At 33.6% G+C, this 23,734-nt stretch overlaps 1 protein-coding gene across 8 annotated transcripts in view; it reads right to left on the reverse strand.

Moving 5' to 3' along the window:
• SMAP1 (small ArfGAP 1) overlaps window positions 1-23,734 on the reverse strand; it is a 178,305-nt gene that overhangs the window by 103,132 nt on the left and 51,439 nt on the right. For 6 of the 8 annotated variants that reach the window (XM_077903462.1, XM_077903460.1, XM_077903464.1 and 3 more), the window contains exons 3-4: window positions 9,596-9,681; window positions 1,480-1,555 (exon numbers count right to left, since the gene is read on the reverse strand). In XM_077903462.1, coding sequence (XP_077759588.1) covers window positions 1,480-1,555; window positions 9,596-9,681 — 162 coding nt within the window. Of the gene's footprint in view, window positions 1-1,479; window positions 1,556-9,595; window positions 9,682-15,666; window positions 15,787-23,734 lie in introns of all 8 variants that reach the window. The other 2 variants (XM_077903467.1, XM_077903466.1) reach the window with 2 other exon arrangements.

Below are 23,734 nucleotides of genomic sequence, written 5' to 3' on the forward strand. Positions count from 1 at the left end.
TGCTTTATAAATATACTAAAATGATTTCTTAAAATTTCATATGAAAATATGTAACTTATGTTTTACAGTTAGTCCTTCCCTCCCTCATAATGCTACAACCAAATTTAATTTTACAGACATTCTAAGTATCATTCTCAATACTATCAATTTTTATCATTCTTTCAAGATTTCCTCTCCTGTATCCAATGCAGCCCAAACTCTATCCACAAGGGTGTATTTGTTTCATAATATACACTAATGATACTTTAAATACTTTTAACAAGATTTTTTTCACGATCAAAGACAATGTATTAAAATATCCTCACTTTGTTAGTAGTTTATTAATTTTTTATTATATTGCCTCTCCACATGGACTGAAAAGATAAACCCAGTTTGTATACAAAATGAGATGAAATTGTTGTCTCTAAATTACTTGACAGATTACTTAACCACAAGATTAACTGTGTATAGCTTGGCTTTATTAATCTAGGAATCAAAGGCCAAAAAAAAAAAAAAAACAATTGCAACAGTAAAGACAATTGGCCTTAAACAGTAATGAAAAAAATTAATCAGAAACAAAACAAAACAAAACAAAAAACAGTGATATAACTTGATCACTGCAATAAGGTCTCAACTATTGGGTATCAAAATGCTTGATAATAACCAATTAAAATGCCACGTCTTGGGATCCCTGGTGGCGCAGCGGTTTGGCGCCTGCCTTTGGCCCAGGGCGTGATCCTGGAGACCCGGGATCGAATCCCACATCGGGCTCCCGGTGCATGGAGCCTGCTTCTCCCTCTGCCTGTGTCTCTGCCTCTCTCTCTCTCTCTCTGTAACTATCATAAATAAATAAAAAATTTAAAAAAAAATAAATAAATAAAATAAAATGCCACGTCTTAATATATATATATGTCGGACACATCCACTAAAGCCCTTAGGAGAGGGGATAAATCGCCTTGATTCTTTTTCATTCACTTCCAAAACTGAGTAAAATAATTCTCCCTCCCCTCTTTTTCAATTAGTGACTCTATCTTTTAGCAATTTTCATAAATTAACTTAATAAATAACATTTAATAGTTATTAGACTCAGAATATTTTCTTTTCTGAATTAAGAGTTCTGCTTTTGTAAGAGCTCATAAACGTGGAAAAAATTCCAATATTCAAATTTTTTAAAGTATGTAACTAAGTATACTTTTACAATAAAACAAATTAAGCTGTATTGTATTGTATGATAAGTTTGAGATCTGGGGCGCCTGGGTGGCTCAGTTGGGTCAGCATCCAACTTGTGATTTTGGCTCATCATGATCTCTTGAGTTGTTAGATGGAGCCCTAAGTCAGGGTCCGCACTCGGTGGGGAGTCTGCTTGAGATTCTCTCCCTCTGCCCCTCCCCCTATTCTCTCTCTCTCTCTCTCTCTCTCTCTCAAAGAAATGTCTTTAAAAAAAGTTTGAGATCTATTCAACAAACAAGAATTGGTGATAGAAATGAAGATTTTACTTACATTTGTAATAGCTATTGCATTTTTATCATAGTATTTCTTCTTTTCATACTTATCTCTGATGAAAAATTCCACTGCTCTGAAAACAGATAACTTAAGGAAAAGCATGAGTTCAGTGACTTGTACATTCCCCTTTATTCATTCCTTTCCACAAAACCTATATTCTAAACTCAATTTTCCTCCTCTCCCATCTGTGCCCTCCTCTCACACTATTTCTGCAACTAAATTCTACCTTTCTACCTGCTAAATAATTCCTCTTTCATGAAGTTTTCCCCATTCAACAAAACCACCAAACCCAATTCTAGAAAGAAAAGTAACAACATTTCTCAATTCTACTACATTCTCCAAATCTCCACCCCCACCAAACTCAGTTAAAGTTCATTTTACATTCTCAGTGTAAGAAAACTAATAGCTATGTGGTACCCACAATGTACCAGACACTGTGTGATATGTGTTGTCTGTAGTTTGTTTCTTTGATTCCTTCCACAATCCAGTAATGTAAAGATTATTTCCATATCAAAGATAAATAATCAACAACTTAGAAAAATAAAACAACTGTGATTTCAATACTTCTGTTCTTTCCCATCATACATGGCTTCCCCTCATTGTATCCTAGAGTATTTCCTGTGTATTAGAAGAACAGAGGCCATTTTTTTTTTCTTTCAAAGCTGAGGAAAAAGACGCTACAATCAAAGTTAGTACTATTTAATTTTTTGTAGTTGGCTGCACTAGCCTTATATGTTGACAGAGTGAGCAATTCTAATAGGATTTGACAGTTTTGAGTTATCTGATATTGATGACTTCTCTTACCACTCAATCACTGCTTTATCGTATTTCACTAAAATGAAAATTCTTCCATCAGAGATTCGTAGCCTTCTTAGCACCATGAACCCCTTTGATAGTTAGGCAAAGCCTATGAACTCCTTTCTAGGACAGTGCTTTTAAATGCATAAAATAAAATACACAAAATTACAAAGGAAATGAATTACACTGAAATATAATTTCTCTGTAGATCTCCATTAAGACATCCTTCTGTTCAAAAGTTACCTGAAGCAGTAAGACAATACATTTTCGGTCAATAACTTCTTATTAGAGGTTAATAAAAAGCCTTTTAAATTGACATTTGAGGCAAGAGGTAATGCAAAGAGTTGATAGACCAATATACAGTGGATATTAAAAAGTTGGGGTATTATGAAAGCACTCAAAGGGGATCAGGGAAGGCAAGAGGGGAAATCTAGACATTTAATTCATTAAGTAAGCTGAGTGACTGAAAGGTATTTTTAAAGACAGTTTTCTATAATCTGAGTATGTGAAGAGTACTTTATATGATCTCTATCTCCTTTTCTCCTCTTAACCAACCTATAAGGTAGGTACCATTTCATAACCAAAAGTGAGACAAAGAAAATTTTAAAAGTTTTCTGAGGGATCCCTGGGTGGTGCAGCGGTTTGGCGCCTGCCTTTGGCCCAGGGCGCGATCCTGGAGACCCGGGATGAATCCCACGTCGGGCTCCCAGTGCATGGAGCCTACTTCTGCCTCTGCCTGTGTCTCGCCTCTCTCTCTCCCTCTCTCTCTCTGTATGACTATCATAGATAAATAAAAATTAAAAAAAAATAAAAAATAAAAAATAATAAAAGTTTTCTGGGATTCTACAGGACGAGGGAGAGCTGTGATTCAAAACCAGGAATGTTTAGCATCAACCTTTTCAGAATGTTCCTGATCACATCACCAGTACATCTGTGAATTGGTCAGTTAATTTATGGTAATGCTAATAAATACTTTAAAGCTTAGAAAAGAATGTCAAATTTAAGGGTATTTTCAAGGTAGCCTTCGGAGACCCTTTTTAAAAGTGAAAGGCCCCAAGGCTGCTTATTTTGATATGTGAAAATTTTAGCAGCCAATTTAATACCAAAAGGTCACCACATATATGCCAATATTTTCACAAAATGTAATAATGTTATTTTACTCCAACTTGTAAATTTGCTCATGATTGTTAATCCAAATTCAATATTACATTTTTCTAACAGAAAAAAAAAAAGAAAAAATTTAAGAAGTTGGCCTTTTGGATTGGTGTATGAATGTGGATATACTGAGCAATTTTCATTGAAGAGACAACTATTTATTTTCACCAAAAAGGAAGAGAAAATAGACTTCACTTAGATTGATGTCATTTTCACTTCAGATAATATGGACTATTTATTATTTGTACATATATGTTTGTAAATTTAATTATTTTAGCAGCAATTATATTCAGTTATATATTATTTGACATATAATACAGCATGCATATGTACAGCCATTTTTTAACTACAGAAACTTTTAGAAACCTGAATTCTTAAATCATAATTTTTATGTTTAAATATCAGAGAAAGTAATACTGATACTTTTCCTTCTTAAAGATAGAAACAATATTCATTGTAGGTATTGTTTAGAGTATACTACACCTTAAAGCTTGTAAAGATTTACTACTCTCATCTATGAATGTTTATGATAAAAAGGATCAATGTTTAGGACTAAAAATAACTATCAGAAAACACATTAAAATTAGAAATATATAAAATAATTAACCAACAGTAAAGCTAAAATACTGAAAACTATGATGATTTTATAAGTGCTGAATTTGAAAAAAGGTAAACACTTTGAATATACAACTTTTTGGAGTGAAAAACAATACAAACATCTGGTGAAATTACATGTTGCCATGAATTTTCAGAAATAAAAGATATCAGTGAAATATTTAATGTATGTTATACAAATAATTCAAATATAGCTGAATCTAATTCCATTTATGATACAAAACCCTCTCAGAAATTATCTAAAAAGTAAACAATTTCTAAAATTCTGAGATGAAAGCTGATCTGTTTTCCAAGAATATTAAATTAAGATAAAATAATTAATCATTAGGGCAAAAGAACTTACTTGGATCTTCCTATTATTAACATAAAACATTACTTTTCAAAAATCAATCAAAGCACCCAATCAAATGCACTTTAAAAAGTGCATTTTTTAAGTTCCATGGGAGTCATCTGAGAAAGGGCCGTAATTTAGGGAACATGCTATAGCCTTGGTTGCTCTCAGTTCCTACATACCTCTGACAGTAAGATTACATCACACAGTCTTTATGTATATTTGTATAGGGTCCCAAATGACAAGCCAATTCTTCAATGTTGATTCACATAAAGAAACATGATTTATTATCACAGTCAACAAATTTTTCTTAGAGGACCAGAAGTAAATATTTTAGGCTTTGATAGTTTGTCTATGTTGCAACTACTCATCTCTGCCTTTGTAGCTCCAAAGCAGCCTTGAAAATACTTAAATGAATCGCCATGGCTGTGGTCTAATAAAACTTTATTTACAAAAACAGGAGCTGACTCACAGGCCTGTAGTTACTGATTCCTGAATTGTAACCCAATTTTGCCCAAGAGGCAAAGAACAGTTAAGTTGGATTTATAGATTGTCTCTGCGTCTATCATTATATATATATATATCTCTGCGTCTGTCATTATAGACAACTAAGGAATTTTCAATGGACATTTTGACAACAGTTTTGCATTCTATGCTAACTCTGGTACTAATTCTCAAAGAAGATGGTCTTTGAGACCCAATGTACACCCTCATTTCTGGTACCAGTAGGCACTTGTTATTTAACTGGCAGTTATTGTTACCTTAAAGTCAGCTAATCTGCTGAATCCGTACCTAGATATATAAAAAAAGATAATCATACCCAACTCACAAAGTTGTTGAGAATTATGGGAATAATACACATAAAATAGCATTTAGCACCAGTTCCTGACAGACAATAAGCATTCAATAAATGGAGATAGCTTTTGTTGTTATATAACTTTGTATCTCACTTTCCTCACCTTTAAAATGGAGATAACGTTAAGACCCATATCACAGGATTACTGTGATAATTAAATAAGCTAATGTCTGTAAAGAACTAAGAACAATGTGTGGCACATAGTGAGTGCTATTTAGTTTTTAGCTCTTATTACCATGGTAGAGAGAGGTAATAGACAGGAATTACCATGTTCAGGCCTAACACGGCTTGCATAGCATCAAGTTTAAATAGATGAGCAATGGAGAAACCACAAGAAAAAGGACCAAGGAAATCAGTCATTATTCATCTCCATTTTCTAGTCTCTAGGAGTCATTTGAGATGTGGGTGTTTTTTTTTTTTTTAATTGCCTGACATCAATAATACAGTCAAAAATTTAGAAATAGAACAATATTTTCAGGAAATCAAGGTTAGGAATATATTAATAACAATTCAAGTTTAAATGGTTGTTTTGAGATTTAGTAAACAAAAACAAATACCCCAAAACCTTCCCCATGCCTGTAATTAAAAACAGTACAGAAAAAAAAAAAAAACAGTACAGTACACTTAACTGTCCCTGTCCTTGAAACTAACAAATGATACTATGCAAGCCCCCCAAAAGTTTAACATTACTTTGTATTTTCTTTTAACATGTATTTATTTATAATTTGAGATTTTTTCTTTTCTTAAAGATACCATTTTAAAGAATTAAATTAATATTTAGTCCCAAGAACAAAATATTCCAGTTCCAGACACATTACCACTGACAGCAATAAAATCTTGAAAAGCTCAAAGGAGAAGAACTGCTGATTAGCTCTGGTGCACAATAGACCTCATGGAACTAAAGTAATTAAAGTTTTTAGATAAGATGAAATATCCTAATAATGAAAAGCTTAATGTAAAGCTTTATCATTTGTCATGCACTAGTACATGCAGCCTATAATTAACCACATCCCACATGAGAAATTATACTTTTGCAGCAGCTTTTGCATAACTTTGTAAATTATAAAGCTTTTAAAAAATGACAAATCTTGTTAAGAATGCAGTGAGGTCCCATATTATCTGAGTTTTACTCAGTTTGGTTCCACTTGCCTCTGGGGATGAGGCAACAATATTTAAATTAATAAAAATGCAGAGATGTTAGGCTTTTCAAAGAGCAATGAATTTAGAGTGATTCGTGAAATAAAGAAAGAGAATTAGTTTTCTTATTAGTTTCCCTAATAAAACCTCCAAATCACAATGTTTCTAAATGAAAAGAAGGGAATAAAGTGATATTGATACAATATTTAAGGTAAAGCAATTTTTAAAGGCCAGAGCATTATACTGGGTATAGGGGCTGGTTTCATGGTCTAAGACACGTCATCTTATATTCACAGTAGTCATCTATCTCAAATTTGTTTAGCCAAAAATCCCTCTGTAAGTAGCTTCTGACAACCACTAGGTTATCTTTTTGTGAATAGAAAGAGATCAACACCTCAAATAAATATGATCATAATTTGCCAATGCTTTAGAAGTAACACTTAGTTTGAAAAATCAAATAAGCATGCTTGAGCAAACAATAGCAAAAACATACATAACCCAAAAGCCTGAATTGAATCATACCAGGTACTTAAAAGTTGTGATCTATACTTAGACTTTATGATCTAGCTTCAGAGTCCCAAACCATAAGCCTATGTATTTTTAAAGGCCATCAAGACTCAAATGTGGCAATACTGACTACCATCATTAAAAAATATTCAAGTGCCCTTCTACAGAAGGAGAAGTCTGGAAACTTTAAGAAGTATCTTAATAACTCTTTGCACATCCCGCCTTCCCAATCCCCCAAATGAAAATACTATGCTCTAGCTCATTGGGTTATTTTGAGAATTTAAAGAGATAGTATACATAAAAGCCAAGCTCAGTGCTTAGCACACAGCAAAGTGTTTTTAGGGAATAAGGCTACTTTAGCTGTTGTATCTTCAGTGTGTCAAAGGTCAAGAATGTAATGATACCCAATGCCAATCAATTCACTATAAAAATCTTCTCTCAAAAAAAAAAAAAATCTTCTCTCTTCTGAAATGTTTAGTAAGTACCAAATATTTAAAAATGTATCAGCAAAAATACCAGAATTAATAACTCACTGCCTCATTAATTCTTTGGTTCTTTAAGTTTCATCATAAAATTAATGGTAATTACTTAAGAAATAATATTCCTACCATCATACACAAAATAGTGCATAGAACAGTTCAATATAAGATACCAAGAAGCTATATACAGTCCTTTCCTGAACATCTTCAAAGCTTCTTTGAAAATGATATGGAATCAAAATGATATATTAAATAACTTGGAAGTCACTTTCATCTACAAGGCACCAAATAAAGGATACTACCAAAATTTCAAGAATTTACCCTGTAGTATTCAAGAGAAGTAGTATTCAAAAAACTCAACTCAAACCAAACCAACTCAACACACATACACACAAACTTCCACAAAAGGGAGATTCTTCCATTTGAGATTCTTCCACTTGAGGGATCTTATATGCCAACTCAGAGGAATAAATACAGCTAGCAAGCAATTGGTAAAAACCATCTAGGACATTACTTGCTTCCTCTACCCTTTTTCCTTCTATGCTCGATTTCCCAAGGTTCTGCCTTAGGCCTTCACTTTTCACAGGAGAAAGAAAAAAACACCATTCTCAAGATTCTCAATAAACACACAAAAAAGAACAAAGGACCACTGCCCTGGATAAACATAGCTTCAACCAACACTTTTCTATCATCTACATGCTAAATCACTAAAATCTGCACTGTATTTCCTGCTTTCTTCTAGGGTCCAGATCCATGTTTCCAGCTACTAAATGGAGATCTCCATGTATATGTCCAAGAGACACCTCAACCTGCCCAAAGCAATGAAGCATGGCTCATTATCTTTCATTTCTGACCCTTCAACCTTTATCTGGTACTGAATTTCTTCTCTTAGGGAATATGCTTTATCTCACCCATAGAACTTTAGCCAAGCTTTAAAATTTGGGGTGATCTCAGTATCTTTCCTCAGAAACAGCCAATCTTAACCTAATCCAACTGCTCCTGCTTTCCAATCTTCCCAATTCCTTCTTATCCATTCTCAATGCCACTATCTAATCTACTTACCTAATTTATAACTTCATCATCGCTCATTTCAAGGCTGTACTCGTATTCTACATGGTCTCTCTGACTCCAGGGTCTCCTCTGCCTAATCTTTGTGGTAGAAGTTAATGCTTCTAATGTTTCTCCTGCTTCAAAACCTTCATGCTTTTCAACTCCCTTGAACCTGTGGAATGAGGTCTACACTGCTTCTATATGGTACTAAAAAAAAAAAGAAAAAAACCTTCGCAATATGGAAAATATGTTGCTTCTGCCACTTGTCCCACTAAACTTGAATGTGTCACATCAAAACCTTAAATGTCATGTTTCCTCGCACTTTCATACCTCTACTCAGACAATCTGTTATGCCTGAAATGTTCCTCCCACCTTTATCATAGGATCTTACTATAATAAAAATAGCCTTAGATATCAGATTGTTAAATTTTGGGCAAGAAGGTGGGAGCAGCAGAAACAGAAATGGCCAAATACAAATACTAATTTTTAAAATATAGCTTAAAAAGTTTCTATACAAACATAAAAATATATATAATGGCCTATATTTCTGTTAAGATCGCATTTTTTTCACTGTTTGACCACATGAACTGTTTTAGTATACAAATGGGTAATATACAACTGCTCTTTAAGAAACCATGTTATTTTATTGTCAAAACTGCAAGTGTCATCTTTGGATAGAATCACAAATATTTACAATAAATTTGATACTTTTATAGAACAGATCAATTTTGATGAGCTGTTTTCTCAAACTTCAATATAAGTTTGAGAAATCCTATATAATCAAATGATTTTATCTTTAAGAAATGTAAAAACCATCCTGACCAAAATGCCTGTTGAGAAAATATTCTATTTATTCATTAGGGAAGATTTGTAAAAGCAAACACAGTTGTGAAACTTATAACAAAGATGAATGCCCTCCAATCGAGAACTGCAGATCAAAAAGAATGTCATAATATTTTACACTTAGTAATAATTACATCAAAATACTATGTAGATCATATATTATCAGAATCCTATTAAAAATTTACTAAATACAAAGCACAGCTCAGGGCAAATCAATTTCTATCTTTAATAAGTAACAGTATTATAAAGTTCACATTTTCCTAAATACAAACAATTAAAATATAAAGTATAAAAAGGAATTAATTATTTCAAAATCCACAATAAATAAAGTTTAAAGGATACTGATCTGTCTGTGGTCTACGAAAGTTCTCTGGAAGATTGGCTTCATAAAGTAGTCTTGCTTTAGTATTTCCCATATCCTGCATGCACTAAAATAAAAAGAAAAATCAAGTATTTTCATTATTCACATAAATATTAAAAAAAGTAATTCCTATATACACATTATACACATATATATGCATACGTACACATATATGTAAAAATAAATATCAGGTAACATTTATTATTTCCAATATACTTTCTTCTCAAAAACAATTTAAGTCACAACAATGAAATTAAGTACTCAAGTTCAAAGTAGAAGCATATTTTTAATTCTTCACATTTATTCAACTTAACGTGAACCCAGTTTCCTAATGTCTTTTCTATGAAAACAATACCATCTTTATTTATATTCACTATAAATGAAATTTATAAAATTATAAAACCTAAAAATAATTCCCTGGTAGTTCATGGCAGTTTTATTATTGTTTTAGATATGCCACTTGAACAGTACTGCCATATCCAAGGGTAACAATTCATGATCAAATTTTCCTTGTTTTGAGTTTCAAAATACTCTTGGGTTTTCATGGTTTACAATCAGGATCACATGGAGAGCAGAAAAAAAGAAATAGTGCTAACTTAAAACTCTACAGAAGTGGATTAATTTCTTTGGGGTTAATCTCTTTAAGATTCTACTGAAAACTATGGATCCTCTCCTTAACAAAAGCAAAAAAAAACAAAAAACAAAAAAAAAATACTGTATTTGATGACCCAAAGCCTCCCTAGAATCTCTAAATTCCAAAAATAAGAACTACTCAGGAGGCATAAAATAATCTGATAGTCATTTAAACCAGTTTAAGTTTCATTATTTTCAGTGAGTAAGGAGCAGCCAAACAGTTCTTCCTGGATAGTCTATTACACCAGAAAGTAAAATTTACAAAGAAAACATTTACTTTATATGAATACGTGTTACAAATGAATATATGTAAAATGTTCTAAGATCTTTACATCATTCGGAGTTTAGGTTCCTTAAAATGTTTTAATTGGTAGAAAAATCAGTCTATATAATTCTCCTTTTTCCTTTTTTCCTAGACACACCCACAACCCCAAGACAATCCAGATTTAACAGATAACTAGATGTCCACTTTGAGTGGTAGCCTTCAAGTGTACACAGAACTATCATCCTTCAAATAAAAAATACAGTGACACGGGGCACCTAGGTGGCTCAATCAGTTAAGCATCCAACTTTTGATTTCAGCTCAGGTCGTAATCTCAGGGTCATGGGATCAAACCTGGAACAGGGCTCTGCGCTCAGTGCGAGTCTCCCTGTCCCTGTCCCTCTCCCTGCACGCGTGCGCTCGCTCATAAATAAATAAGTTTTTAAAAAAATACAGTGACCTTTTTTCTCCCAAATAAGAGTTTTAAGGTATGCAAAAATATTAGTATACACTCATTTCTGGTTATCTATTCTACCCCACCTCAGCATAAGTACTGTCTCAGAGTAAAGGAGATAATAAGAAAGGAAGGAATAGGGGGCTAGGAAATATAAGGAATAGTAAACTGAAAAAGAATGAAAGAGTTTTTGTTATTTAGTCTTGGAGAGAAAACAGAAGCTAAAGCAAAATAAACCCAAGGGTATACAGGGTGAAGGGAGAAAACCATGTAAGGTGAACTAACAGTACAAGGTCAGAGGGCTCTACTACATCATGACACATATTAGCATGCACATGAGCAGAGCTAAGATGTAAATCTCTGCGTGGGGAGGAGAGCTTAGAAACTTTCAGTATAGCTCAACCTTCTTGAAAAAAGAAAAACTGTCTCCTATCTCAAGCATTCAAATGATGCTTCACCTTTGTGTCATGGTGGGAATTTAGGAGTAAAGATGATGCAAGTTATGTAATCATAAAGGCATTAAACATTTAGGAAGAACTGCAATAAGAAAAATGCCTCTTAGTTTGCACAATAACTGCAATAAAGCAAAAAGTAACTCACAGAAACTATAAAAGTAAAAAAACTGGAAAAGTTTCCATCAAGCAAATAAGAATACACAGAAATTCTAACAAAAATTTAGTAAGACTAAAAACTGTATCTACTATATATGCCATATCTCATTGATTCTGTTTCATTTTCATAGTTAAACACTAATGAAATAGAAATACATCTTAAAATTAATGTCTTATAATTGATAATTTTATTAGTCCATAAAATAGAGGTGCCTGAAATCTTATGTTCAATGAATATGACTGTACACATTTTATATAAAATATTCTCTTTATTTAATGTAGGTCATTTATATTTTGACAAAATAAAAAATAAATAGGAACAGGGCATACATGTATATTGCACCAAATTATATACTGTTGTTCTATGGATTCTACCCATCACAATCAGACAGGTGAGGGGGGGAAAAAAGAAGTATAAAAATCTGAAAGGAAGAAGTAATGTGAAATAATGACCCATTTCTACAAGAGACCACTGCCAAAAAGTGACTGGTACAAGTGCAAGTGTGTGTATGTTAGCTGAGATTAGAGGAAACAAGTATTCAACGACATCACAGTTTTCAATGACATATTCAATGGCATGCATGTATATATATACATACACATATGCAATTTTAAATGTTAAAAAAAAAAACTGGTTTAGGCATTACCCTATTGTGGCAGGAAAGAAAACTGAAGCGGCAAGATGTTAAGTAACTGGCCCAAGATTATTTGTCTCCATAAGGTTTGACACTTGATATAACCAATATCAGCCCTCAGGAGTTCAGATATGTCTGGCTGCATCCAATGGAACTGGAACTGGGGACTATGTCCTGCAGGACTTACAAACACTAAGCTCTTTGCTTTAGAGGCTGCTTTCATTTTACAGGTACAGAAACTGAAGCACAAAAAAGTTATATGATTTCTCTAAAGTAATACAATGAATCAGTTTCAGAGTTGAGACTAAGATCAAGCTCCCTAGTCCCAATCCTTATCACCAGGCTAACCAAAATAAGTGTCCAGGAAATTTCACCACAAAATAGAGTTCTGTATGTATTGCTTCCACTATTAAAACATCGTTCCTGTTATTAAAACATTATTGCTTTTCTTTTAGGTTCTCTCAACCAAAATGCTTTAGCAAAATGCACTGTTAGGAAGGAGAATTTTAGTTGCTTATTCTTTGGTAATTTATCATTCAGTTTTCCAGAGCTGAGATAAGTGGACTGGTTGCAAAAAAGTGGGGGAAGGGAAATATACTACTATTAAAAAGTAAGTTTTATATTTTATTTTATGTTTTTAACTCCAGTGAGACTTAAGTTATAGGTAATGAACTAGCTACTTTAACTTCTGTCATCTAGCTTCCTGGATATCAAGCCAGAACCTAATATGCACCATTCTGAAACACTTTAAATTTCCAAATCTATTTTCACTTCTCCAAAAGGAGGAATACTTGTAAGAGTACCAAACAGACCATTAAAAATTTTTAAGTTTACCAATTTTCAAAATTCTTTGGTTTTATGGAAGGCATGTACTCCTGTGAGTAATTTCTTTTCTTTCTCTCACACTTCAAACATGAAAAAGGGGGGAAGAGGACTAATTACTTGTCAAAATTTCTACTTTTTAAAAATATTTTAAAATAGGTTTTTACTTATAGTTCATCTTAAAATTAGATTTTTTAAAAAAACAAACATTAAGTGAGCAGAAAATATACTGAAATTCTTGACAATGAAATGATTTTAAGAATATAATAAATAAAAAGTCAATATGCATTTTTACTTTAAGAAAAGTATATATTTATATTGAAGAGTAAGTGAAATGTGTACTTCATAATTAGGATAAATGCCGTTTAGGTAGTACACATTTCAAAATTAGTACTAGTTATTGTCCACTTTCAAATTCAATCTGTCCTTATTTTATACACTGTATGCTCCTAAGAAAGATCAATTTTATATTGTACTTTTTGCTTGAATCATCTTCATCCCAAATAGCCACCATTAAAATTGCACAGGGAGGCTTCACCTGAAAATGGTATAATAAATCACACTTAAGAGCCTCAAAACCTACTGTTAAAAGTATTTTGTCCTTGTCAATCCATAATCTTTGTGTTTTTAGTTTCTCCACATAATCTAATATATAGAACAACACCTGCTCAAAGATTCATATGTCACCTGAGATTCAATTTCAAAAATTATTATTTGAACTGGAATGCTGAAATATATGATGCTGAATTTCTGAAACTTTCTAAGAAGAAAACATTTACCCAATCCTAGTTTTTGCACTAAAAACAATAAAAGCTATATCCTAAATGAGTTCTAAGTTTCTAATGTTTTACAGAGACTAAAGCAAATTGTGGTTGTCAATTTAAAGTTTAAATTGGCATTTATTTATGGGCTTTGTACAATTTAATTAACTAAAACATACAAAAACCAGTGACAGATAGTAGTAGCTAGACTTGCAGTAAGCATTGTATAACATAGAGTTGTCAAATGACTATGCTGTACTCCTGAAATTAATGTAATATTATGTCAATTGTACTTCAATAAAATAATAAAAATAACTTTAAAAAGTAACAAATGTCACAAAAGTGGGAATAGATATAAAGAAAATAGGCAGAACCAATAAGTAGGCAAACAAATGTTACAGGAAATTTGCCAACATATAGTTTCCCTTTCTTTAGTTTTCCAAATTCTTGGAAAGCAGAGCTCTTGTGGAATCCAACTAACTGATAAAATTACTTCAGGATATAACTTCTACCTGTGTTAGCTCAAGTAAAGCTAAGTACAGTGCAGTCCAGGTTGAGCAGCTACATTTAAGAACCATGGCTCCTTGGACCTCCCCACTCTTTCATCTTGTGCATCCTCTCTCCTTTCTTAGGACCTACCTCCTACCGTCTCCATAATGTTTCATGCACTTTCTCCCTCAGACACTAAGAAGTACCTACCTGGTCAACAGTCACTTATAATTAAGTTACAATTCACACTAATGTATTACTTCAGGAAGCTACCTGAATAGTTTTCAAAAATTTTGTGTGTGTACTGACTTGCCTTTTGCAGTTCACTGGCAATTTAAAAAAAAAGGAATAATTGGGGGAAAAGAACAGCAGCTACAATATAAAGGACTGAGATCACTAATTGCTCTGTTGTAAATGACTGACGAGGTTCTAATGTGGCAATCAGATCCAATTCCCAATGGCAAAAATACAAAATATTAAAATAATCAGCAGAATCTTATATGTGGGTGTATAATGGAAAGGTACCACATGTCTACAGTAAATCTGGAGGAAGAAAGGTAAAACTACATAAATTGGAACTCTTCTATCCAATTTTCTAAGGAACTGATGTGGGAGGGAATCTCATCTACAAGGTAAAGAATTACTATGTAAGGATATGAAAACAGCTAAAACTATATGCTTCAGGAAAAGTATACAAGAAACTAATAAATACAGTTGTTTCTATGGAGGCAAATTGGATGTCTGAGTGATGGAAATAGGAGGAAAACTATTCACTTTACACTTTTTGTATCCTTTGAAGTTTGTCCATATATTTCTCACTCCCCAAAACAGTAAAATAATTAAGAGGGACTTACTAATCCTGCATTGTTTCTAAATAAAATATTATCCAGAGGAAGCTTAGTTAGGGTATTTAAGCAGCATATGAATCAGAGCAAGTTGACTTCCCTGTCATTGGTATCCTCCACTCATACTAGGAGAACAAAGTGTTCTAGTTAACAAAGAGGTTATGAATCAAATCAAATTAATACATTTAAAAAAAATCCCATCCAAGTATATCTTACATTCAAAATACAAAGTATAAATATGGCACTTACTTATCATAGCTTTTCCTGATATCATCATCATCCTAAATAAACAGAATTGCTGCTAAAGTTATATCACTGAATGTATCTTTTTTGCTTCTTAAAACTTCAACATATTTATTTTTATGTGGGTGAGGGATTATACTTATTCTACTATTTTCTACTCATTAAAATTTTTAGAACACAAAGACTAAGATTTTCAAACTGCCTTATCTGACTGTATATAAATATTTTAAGTGTTAATTAGAAAGAGAAAATGAGTATTTGTAGTCCCTGGACAAATTCTTCATGTCAGTGACTCACCTCTACTACCACTTGAAATTTTCCAGCATAGTTCTCTATCTTCCTCTCAAAAGCCACAGGATTTCTTGCATAGGAGCAAGCTTTTCAGGACTGGTTTCAAGATCTTTTGGATTCCAGCTGCTGGAAAAGAAGGGCCACCATTTTTGGTCTCAGGAACTCTTTGTAAATATTTAATACAGAGTCCATTCCTTCAGTCTTCATAAAATTGTGTTTTAGGGGAATTGTTCTCTTTCTGTTTTAATTGTTATTTTCAAAAACAAAGTAAGTAAACCACACATATTTAAAAATTAAAAATCTTAAATGATGATGTGGAGTTAGAGGTACCAGTTTTCATATTTTTCACATTTTCTAGATATTCTCAGAACTTATCTGTTGCAGCATTTGCTAGTTGTCACTAATTCAGAGAATATATTTTTTTAAAGCAGTAAAATTAAACACTATTATGACAAAGTTGGAAAAGCTTCACTTCACAGTCTTTTGTAATCTGTACTTCCTATGAAACCCATACCATTTGAAGTTCAGGAATAAACGTCTACTTTCATCCTAGGTGCTTAAGGCCCAGCTCAGGAGTCATCCTGGACTCTCTTCCCTCTTCTGTCAGAAGTCTTAGTGATTCTAACTCTTTAATATTTGTTACAGCCTACCCCTGTTAATCAGCCCCACTGCTACCACTTTAGTACAAGATCTAGTCAACCACTGCTTAGGCCATTGCAGCAACAAGCCCATCATATTTTGGTTTTTAAAAGGAAGATAACATTAAATATCTCTCTTCAACTTAAAACATTTTAAGAGCTCCTGTTCTGTCCCTATCCTCACAGGCCATCACTGACAGGATCAAGACCAAACCAACAACCCCACTGCAACTTTCACCTTCATCTCCTGTTGACACATAACTTCACCCAATACTCTGGTCACAAAAAACTGCCTCACTTTCTCAAATGTGACATGCTTTCTCCATCTTTCTGCCTAGAAGGCCTTGTGTACACTGTAGTATGCTTCTAGAAATTCATAAGCAAAGAAAGGTCACTATAAAAATAGTAATGAGACATCTTTAAAATAAGTTGAAAACTTAACCATAGCACTAATGTTGATGATTAAAAAAAAAAAAAGAAAAGAAAAGAAAAAGGAGCCTCTACTAAGTAACTTCCTGAGATTACACAACCATTTAGTTAACAAAGCCAAAACTAGAACCCAGGTCTACAGAGTCCCAGCCTTTGACTATGCCTGCTATCTTCTATCATCATTATATTCATATAAAGCAGGGAAGAGCAGTGACTACACCTCTAAAGTATTATATGCAATGAAATTAATAATAATAATGTTTCCAGATGATCTATTCATACAGGATCATTATTTGCCACATAACAATTTCCTACCAAATACAGCAAATACAGCAGTCTATATGGACAGATAAAGCCAAATACAGCAGTCTATATGGACAGATAAAGTCTTTTCCTTCAAATAGCTTAGTACTCCTTTAGTGGTACTGTCCCAGTTCTATCTATGGGTACTGTCCCTTACCATTTTGTTCATTGCTTTGACCCAAGAACTATAGCCAGTTACTAGAAAAGGGAATTCTAAAAACTATCACTGACTTTTTAATAACCTTAAAAACAATTTAAAAATTAAAAGGAAAATACAGTGCATAATCCTGCACAAATTCAAAATAATGTAACTTTTTCTCAAATGGATTGCTTAAAATTGCAAAACTCTTATTCAACTTCACAGATTAAATTTTGTTACAGACAGCATCACATTTCTTTCTTCACCTCACTCTACACATATAGGCAATACACAGACCCAACTCTGTAAGCTGCCCCCTTGCTCTGCTCTTCTTTGATGACACATTTAATGATCCTGGCAAGGAGCCAGCAGAAGTTGAATCTCAATCAATTTTAAAAGTTGACCATCTAGGGATCCCTGGGTGGCGCAGCGGTTTGGCGCCTGCCTTTGGCCCAGGGCACAATCCTGGAGACCCGGGATCGAATCCCATGTCGGGCTCCCGGTGCATGGAGCCTGCTTCTCCCTCTGCCTGTGTCTCTGCCTCTCTCTCTCTCTCTATCATAAATTAAAAAAAAAAAAAAAAAAGTTGACCATCTATGCTATGATTTGAGAATTTTGGTCAGCTTGATAGAATTAATAATGAGCACTCCTCCCACAAAATATGAAGACAGTTATTTGGGAATTTTCTTGAATAAACATGTATCAAAGGTTGTATACTGAAAGCTTATTATGTGCCTGGTTCTATGAAAATTTATCTAAGAGTCAAAACCTTGAGAGAGTAAATAATGTTCTAACATATACAGGGTCAGATACAGGGTCAGATGCGGTTAAATCATGGAGCTCTTCAAATTAGCTATTTTTTTTAAACTGGAATTTTATTCTATAAAAATATTGCTTGTCAGAGGAATTCTATAATAGCAATGACAGTTTTTAAAGCTCCCAGAAGCATCTCGCCCCCCCCCAAAAAAGGGGGAGTCACTAAATAGAAAAACCAAAACCTCATGGACAATATTTTCAATAAAACTTAGGGACAGAGTATCCCCATAAACCCTAAATGCTATGAGGTAGAGACAAAGCACTAACAACCACTGAATGGAATGATCTCTGCAACTAATAGGGAGCCAAGTGGATCTGAAAACAGAACACTAAAATAGTGAAAAGATACAAATTGGAAATTATGGTGAACCAGTCTGCAGAAAGCACATGAAACTGAAAAGCATTTCTACCCAATCCAATAGCAAATATGCACAAATGGTCTATAATAAACTTAAAATAGGGGTGGGGACGGACACACACACACACACACACACACTCTAGCCCCTATGAGTTCTCATAACCACCAAATTTCCCTGCAAGGACAGAGTTCCACCCTGAGGAAAAGTCCTAGGAAAGATTTCAAAACAAGGAAGGAAGGAAGGAAGGAAGGCAGGAAGGCAAAAGAAAAGAGAAGAAAGAAAGAAAGAAAGAAAGAAAGAAAGAAAGAAAGAAAGAAAGAAAGAAAGAAAGAAAGAAAGAAAGAAAGAAAAGAAAAGAAAAGAAAAGAAAAGGAAAGGAAAGGAAAGGAAAGGAAAGGAAAAGAAAGAAAAGAAAAGAAAAGGAAAGGAAAGGAAAGGAAAGGAAAGGAAAGGAAAGGAAAGGAAAGGAAAGGAAAGGAAAGGAAAGGAAGGAAGGAAGGAAGGAAGGAAGGAAGGAAGGAAGGAAGAAAGAAAGAAAGAAAGAAAGAAAGAAAGAAAGAAAGAAAGAAGAAAGAAAAAGAAAGAAAGAATGAAAGAAAAAAGAAAGAAAGAAAGAAAGAAAGAAAGAGAAAGAAAGGAAGGAAGGAAGGAAGGAAGGAAGGAAGGAAGGAAGGAAGGAAGGAAGGAAGGAAGAAAGAAAGAAAGAAAGAAAGAAAGAAAGAAAGAAAGAAAGAAAGAAAGAAAGAAAGAAAGAACAGATAAAAGGAGAAGGGGGCAGCCTGGGTGCTCAGCGGTTTAGCGCCGCCTTGGGCCCAGGGTGTGATCCTGGAGACCCGGGATCGAGGCACACAGGTTGGGCTCCCTGCATGGAGCCTGCTTCTCTCCCTGCCTGTGTCTCTGCCTCTCGATCTCTCATGAATAAATAAATAAAATCTTTAAAAGGGGGGTGGGGCAGTCCCAGTGGCTCAGTGGTTTGGCACCGCCTTAAGCCCAGGGTGTGATCCTGGAGACCCAGGATCAAGTCCCACATCAGGCACCCTGCATGGAGCCTGCTTCTCTCTCTGCCTGTGTCTCTGCCTCTCTCTGTTTGTCTCTCATGAATAAATAAAATCTTTAAAAAGAAAAAAACGTGGGAGAAGGAAGAGAGTAAAAATAATCTCAGAAAACAAGTGGCCTTATTTTTTAAACATTACACAAAAATCACTGAAGGGAGAGGTCTGTGCAGTCAGAAAAGCTATCTTGAATATCAAGTCCTTTTTAAAAGAGCCTGCTTCTCCCTCTGCCTATGTCTCTGCCTCTCTCTGTGTCTCTTGTGAATAAATAAAATCTATAAAAACTAAATAAAAGTAAAGAAAACTAATATCACACAAAAAAGATCAACAGAAAAGAATCAAGGTCAAATCTCATATGAAGTTATTAGAAGAAGAGAATATGAAGCAGAATAACATCTCTACAATGAAACCACTCTAGAACGAAAATGCTCAGAAAACAGATCAAAACCGTACACCTGGGATCCCTGGGTGGCGTAGCGGTTTAGCGCCTGCCTTTGGCCCAGGGCGCGATCCTGGAGACCCGGGATCAAATCCCACATCGGGCTCCCGGTGCATGGAGCCTGCTTCTCCCTCTGCCTGTGTCTCTGCCTCTCTCTCTCTCTCTCTCTCTCTCTCTCCCTCTCTCTGTGTGACTATCATAAATAAATAAAAATTAAAAAAAAAAAACCGTACACCTACTAATTCAGAATAAGCCAAAAAACATATGCATGATATGAAATAACATGTAAAATGAGTTAAAAGGTATGTGAAGTTATGAAAGAACAACTAAATCAGAAGTCAGAAATATTCAGGGACACCTGCTGGATCCGTTGGTGGAGACCATGACTCTCGATCTAGGGACTTTTAAGTTCGAGCTTCATGTTGGGTACAGAAATTAGTTAAAAATAAAAAAAATTTTAATTTAAAAAAAGAAATTAGAAATATTCAGAATTAAAATGAAAACTCAGGAAAGAATTAGAAATAAAAGGAAAAATATTTCAGAAATGAATATGAAATAAAATGGAACATGAGAAAAATAAACAGAATAATGGCCTATCAAAACTAGAGAGACAAAAGATGAAAACGTTTTTAATCACAAAAAAAGGAGTAAAAAGGAGCCAAGAGAAAGTGACAAATTACTGGAGCTAGGCAACGAAAATCCAACATACATGTAAGAGAGTCACTGAGGAAGAAAACGCAAACAAGGAGACAGAATACCGAAAAAATAATTGTAAAAAGTCACTGAAATTAAAAAGAAAATTTGAAACTACATACTTGAAAGAGGATACCACAAGGTATTTCTTGTCTAAAAAGAAACCTATTTATATTTAACGATATAGATCAGTTAAACACAAAAGCATGAAGAAATACCATATAAACCTTAAGCACAAGAAGACTACAGGGGCTACAAAGCAAGGTAGAACAACATTCTTACAGGTACTCCACTGTTGTGTGACAAAAATATAAGCCAGTTGTATTCTTTTACACTTTCATTAAGTAGTCTCATTAACAAAAATGAAAACAGGTAAAATTAATCTTAATATGTTTTATTTAGTGCATCTTTCTCCTCTGCAGAACTCCCATGGAAATCATAACTTACCTTACCCTCCTTTAACAACTTAAAAATGATATGATAAATTAAAACAAACCTGCACAACTGCACGTTTCAAGTTAAATTTAAGTTTCAACTATCTATGAATATTTTAGTTCCAGTTTTCTATTTTTTAAGGATGGCAGAGGTACCTTACAGGAATGCTGTATTTCTATTAACTGCAATTTTATTTCACAAAATCATATGTTTTTAAAGAATGAATATATCATAACTTTAACCTGAAATACACAATATCAGAGGATCAAGGAGGAGAAAACTTCCTCAATATATTTAGCCACTTTCATCCCCTACTTTTTATAATCTTTTACATCCCAATTTTAATAGTGAAGATGGGCACAGCATGATCACAAATACAAGAAGTACCTATAATTTTAATTACTTTTTTAGCAATAGAGAAATATTTAAAGTACCTATTAATTATCTTTTGCCTATTCTCCCTATATTTGGGCTGATTAAGAATTCAATCTGAGGTCATAGGACACAGTAAAACTTACTGATGAGTATTAGTGAAAATCTGTAATTTCAGCTTCCTAAGGACATTTTTTTTTCCTAAGACAGATCAAAAGTTTAAATTAAGACAAGCATGTATGACAAATATATTGCTAATTAAACTAAGGGTTACCAAGTTACCTTATACCAGGTATTTCTAATAACAAGGTTAAAAGAGAAATCTGTATCCATTTAGCTAGTGACTTTTTTTTCTTATGAAAGAATATATAAAGACCAAAAACGTTTGTTCAAAACATTCTTAGAACTTGTCTTTCAGACTTAACCTGAGAATCTTGTCACATTTTTATGATTTATCCAGAGAGCAGGAATTTCTTTCCTATACAGTGATTTTACTTTTAGGAAAAAGTTGAATCAGATCTCTAACTTGTAACATGCCATTAATACAAATAATGAAGATGTTTTTTGAATTGCTGTGGTAACCAAAGAGGACTAAACATACAATCAAAGACTCTTAAGAATGGGAGATACTTCAGTCATTTAAAACTAGTCCTCATCTGCCCATTCAATGCTTGAATCCCAGCTACAGATTTCCAAGTGGTTGTCCAGCCTCTGCAAAAGACATTCCAGTAATGGCAAACTCATTACTTTCCAAGGCAATCAATTTCAGTTTTAGATGGTTTGAAATATTGGAAAGTACTGCCTTTCCAGTACCTGAATATATTACCTTAGAACTTCCACACACTAGCTTAAGTCATACTCCTATGGCTGCTATATTTGAGGAATTTAAACATATATATAGGAACAAGGGAAGAAAAGGACAGAGGTAAAGAAATGAAAAAAGACGCTGTATAAATAATATAGGACAAATTGGGGGCATATGCTTGATTTTTTTTTCTTTTTCTCCATTCTCCCCATTCATTGGTAAATACAGGAAACATTATCTCACAGAATTATATCAAACCAAAGACTGTTCTCAGTGTGCCATTATAAAATTAAGGACATACTGTGTTCTCACCACTGTGGTGGCCATCACAAAGACTACAAATACATATATGATAAAGTTTCTAGCTACTGGAAGGTTACAATTAACAGACATGCACAAAGGTAAATAACAATATATGGTAGTAGGTAACTAGGCACAACCAATAGTTGAAGAAGCTTTATTAGTAGGGATTTAACTGGGTTTTAAAGAATGGGAAGGATTTGGTTTGAAAAAAGGAATATGCAGAAAACATTTCCAAAAAACCAAACCAAAACAAAAAGCAAGAACACACCGCCAGAATAATTCAACAGGAACAGCTGTCTGTATATACAGTCAAAGCGATCTACTGTTAAGCATCTGGAGTAAGATCAAAGACACAGGACAAAGCCAGATGGCAGAGGTATATGATTACCAATTTAAGGAAAATAAAACTTTTACAATTCTCATAGGAGAACCAATACAAATCTCTTAGAAGAGAAGTCAAATGACCAAAGCAGTGTTCCAGAAAGATTATTCTGAATGTGGTATGTAAAAGTGATGGAGAGGTGACAGTGGTACGAAGATCAGGAATAAGTGAAAGCCAAGGACATGGCAGGAGAAAAGAGAGTGGAAAGCAACAGAAGCAACAAAGGAATTAAGAACTGATGGAACAGAGAGGCACATGAAAGAAAGAAGAACCAGAGGACATCGAACACTAGATTAATTTGAACAATGACGTAACTAAGAAACCAATCTGGACCACTAGATAATTATTTAAATTTTAAATGTGTCAAGTTGCAGGTTAGTAGGCATCTATTAATCTTAACATTTACAAATGCTACCCATTAATAATAATGACTATGGTCAAAATTTCCTACATTGAAATAATCTCATAAATCCTTTTTTCCTGTTTCCATATGAAACATACAGAGGTTTTACTGATGCGCTATAGAGCAACAGTTAATTTTGATGACTCTATTCTTTATTCTACTCAAATGTATAATGTTACCTGGCCAAAAAAAAAATTTAAAACTCCATGCCTGGTCATATCTATTCCTTTCTCCTAAATTCTATCATTACATTAACTGACCAGCTTTCTTTGCTTCATATCAAAGTATTTTTCAAAAAGTAGTAAGATTTAAAAAAAAAAAAAAAACAAAAAGTAGTAAGATTTTAATGACTTCACAAGAACTACTGAATTTACAAAGATGAAGAGATATGTGAATCCAAGTTGAAATTTCAATGCTATAAATCAACTGAATTGGCTCCTGCCAATTCAACTTCCAGCCTCACAGAATATACAATTTAATGGATGCTTGGGAAAATTAGCAGTCAT

Source organism: Canis aureus, chromosome 7 (assembly GCF_053574225.1).
Source record: "Canis aureus isolate CA01 chromosome 7, VMU_Caureus_v.1.0, whole genome shotgun sequence".
NCBI lineage: Eukaryota > Metazoa > Chordata > Mammalia > Carnivora > Canidae > Canis > Canis aureus.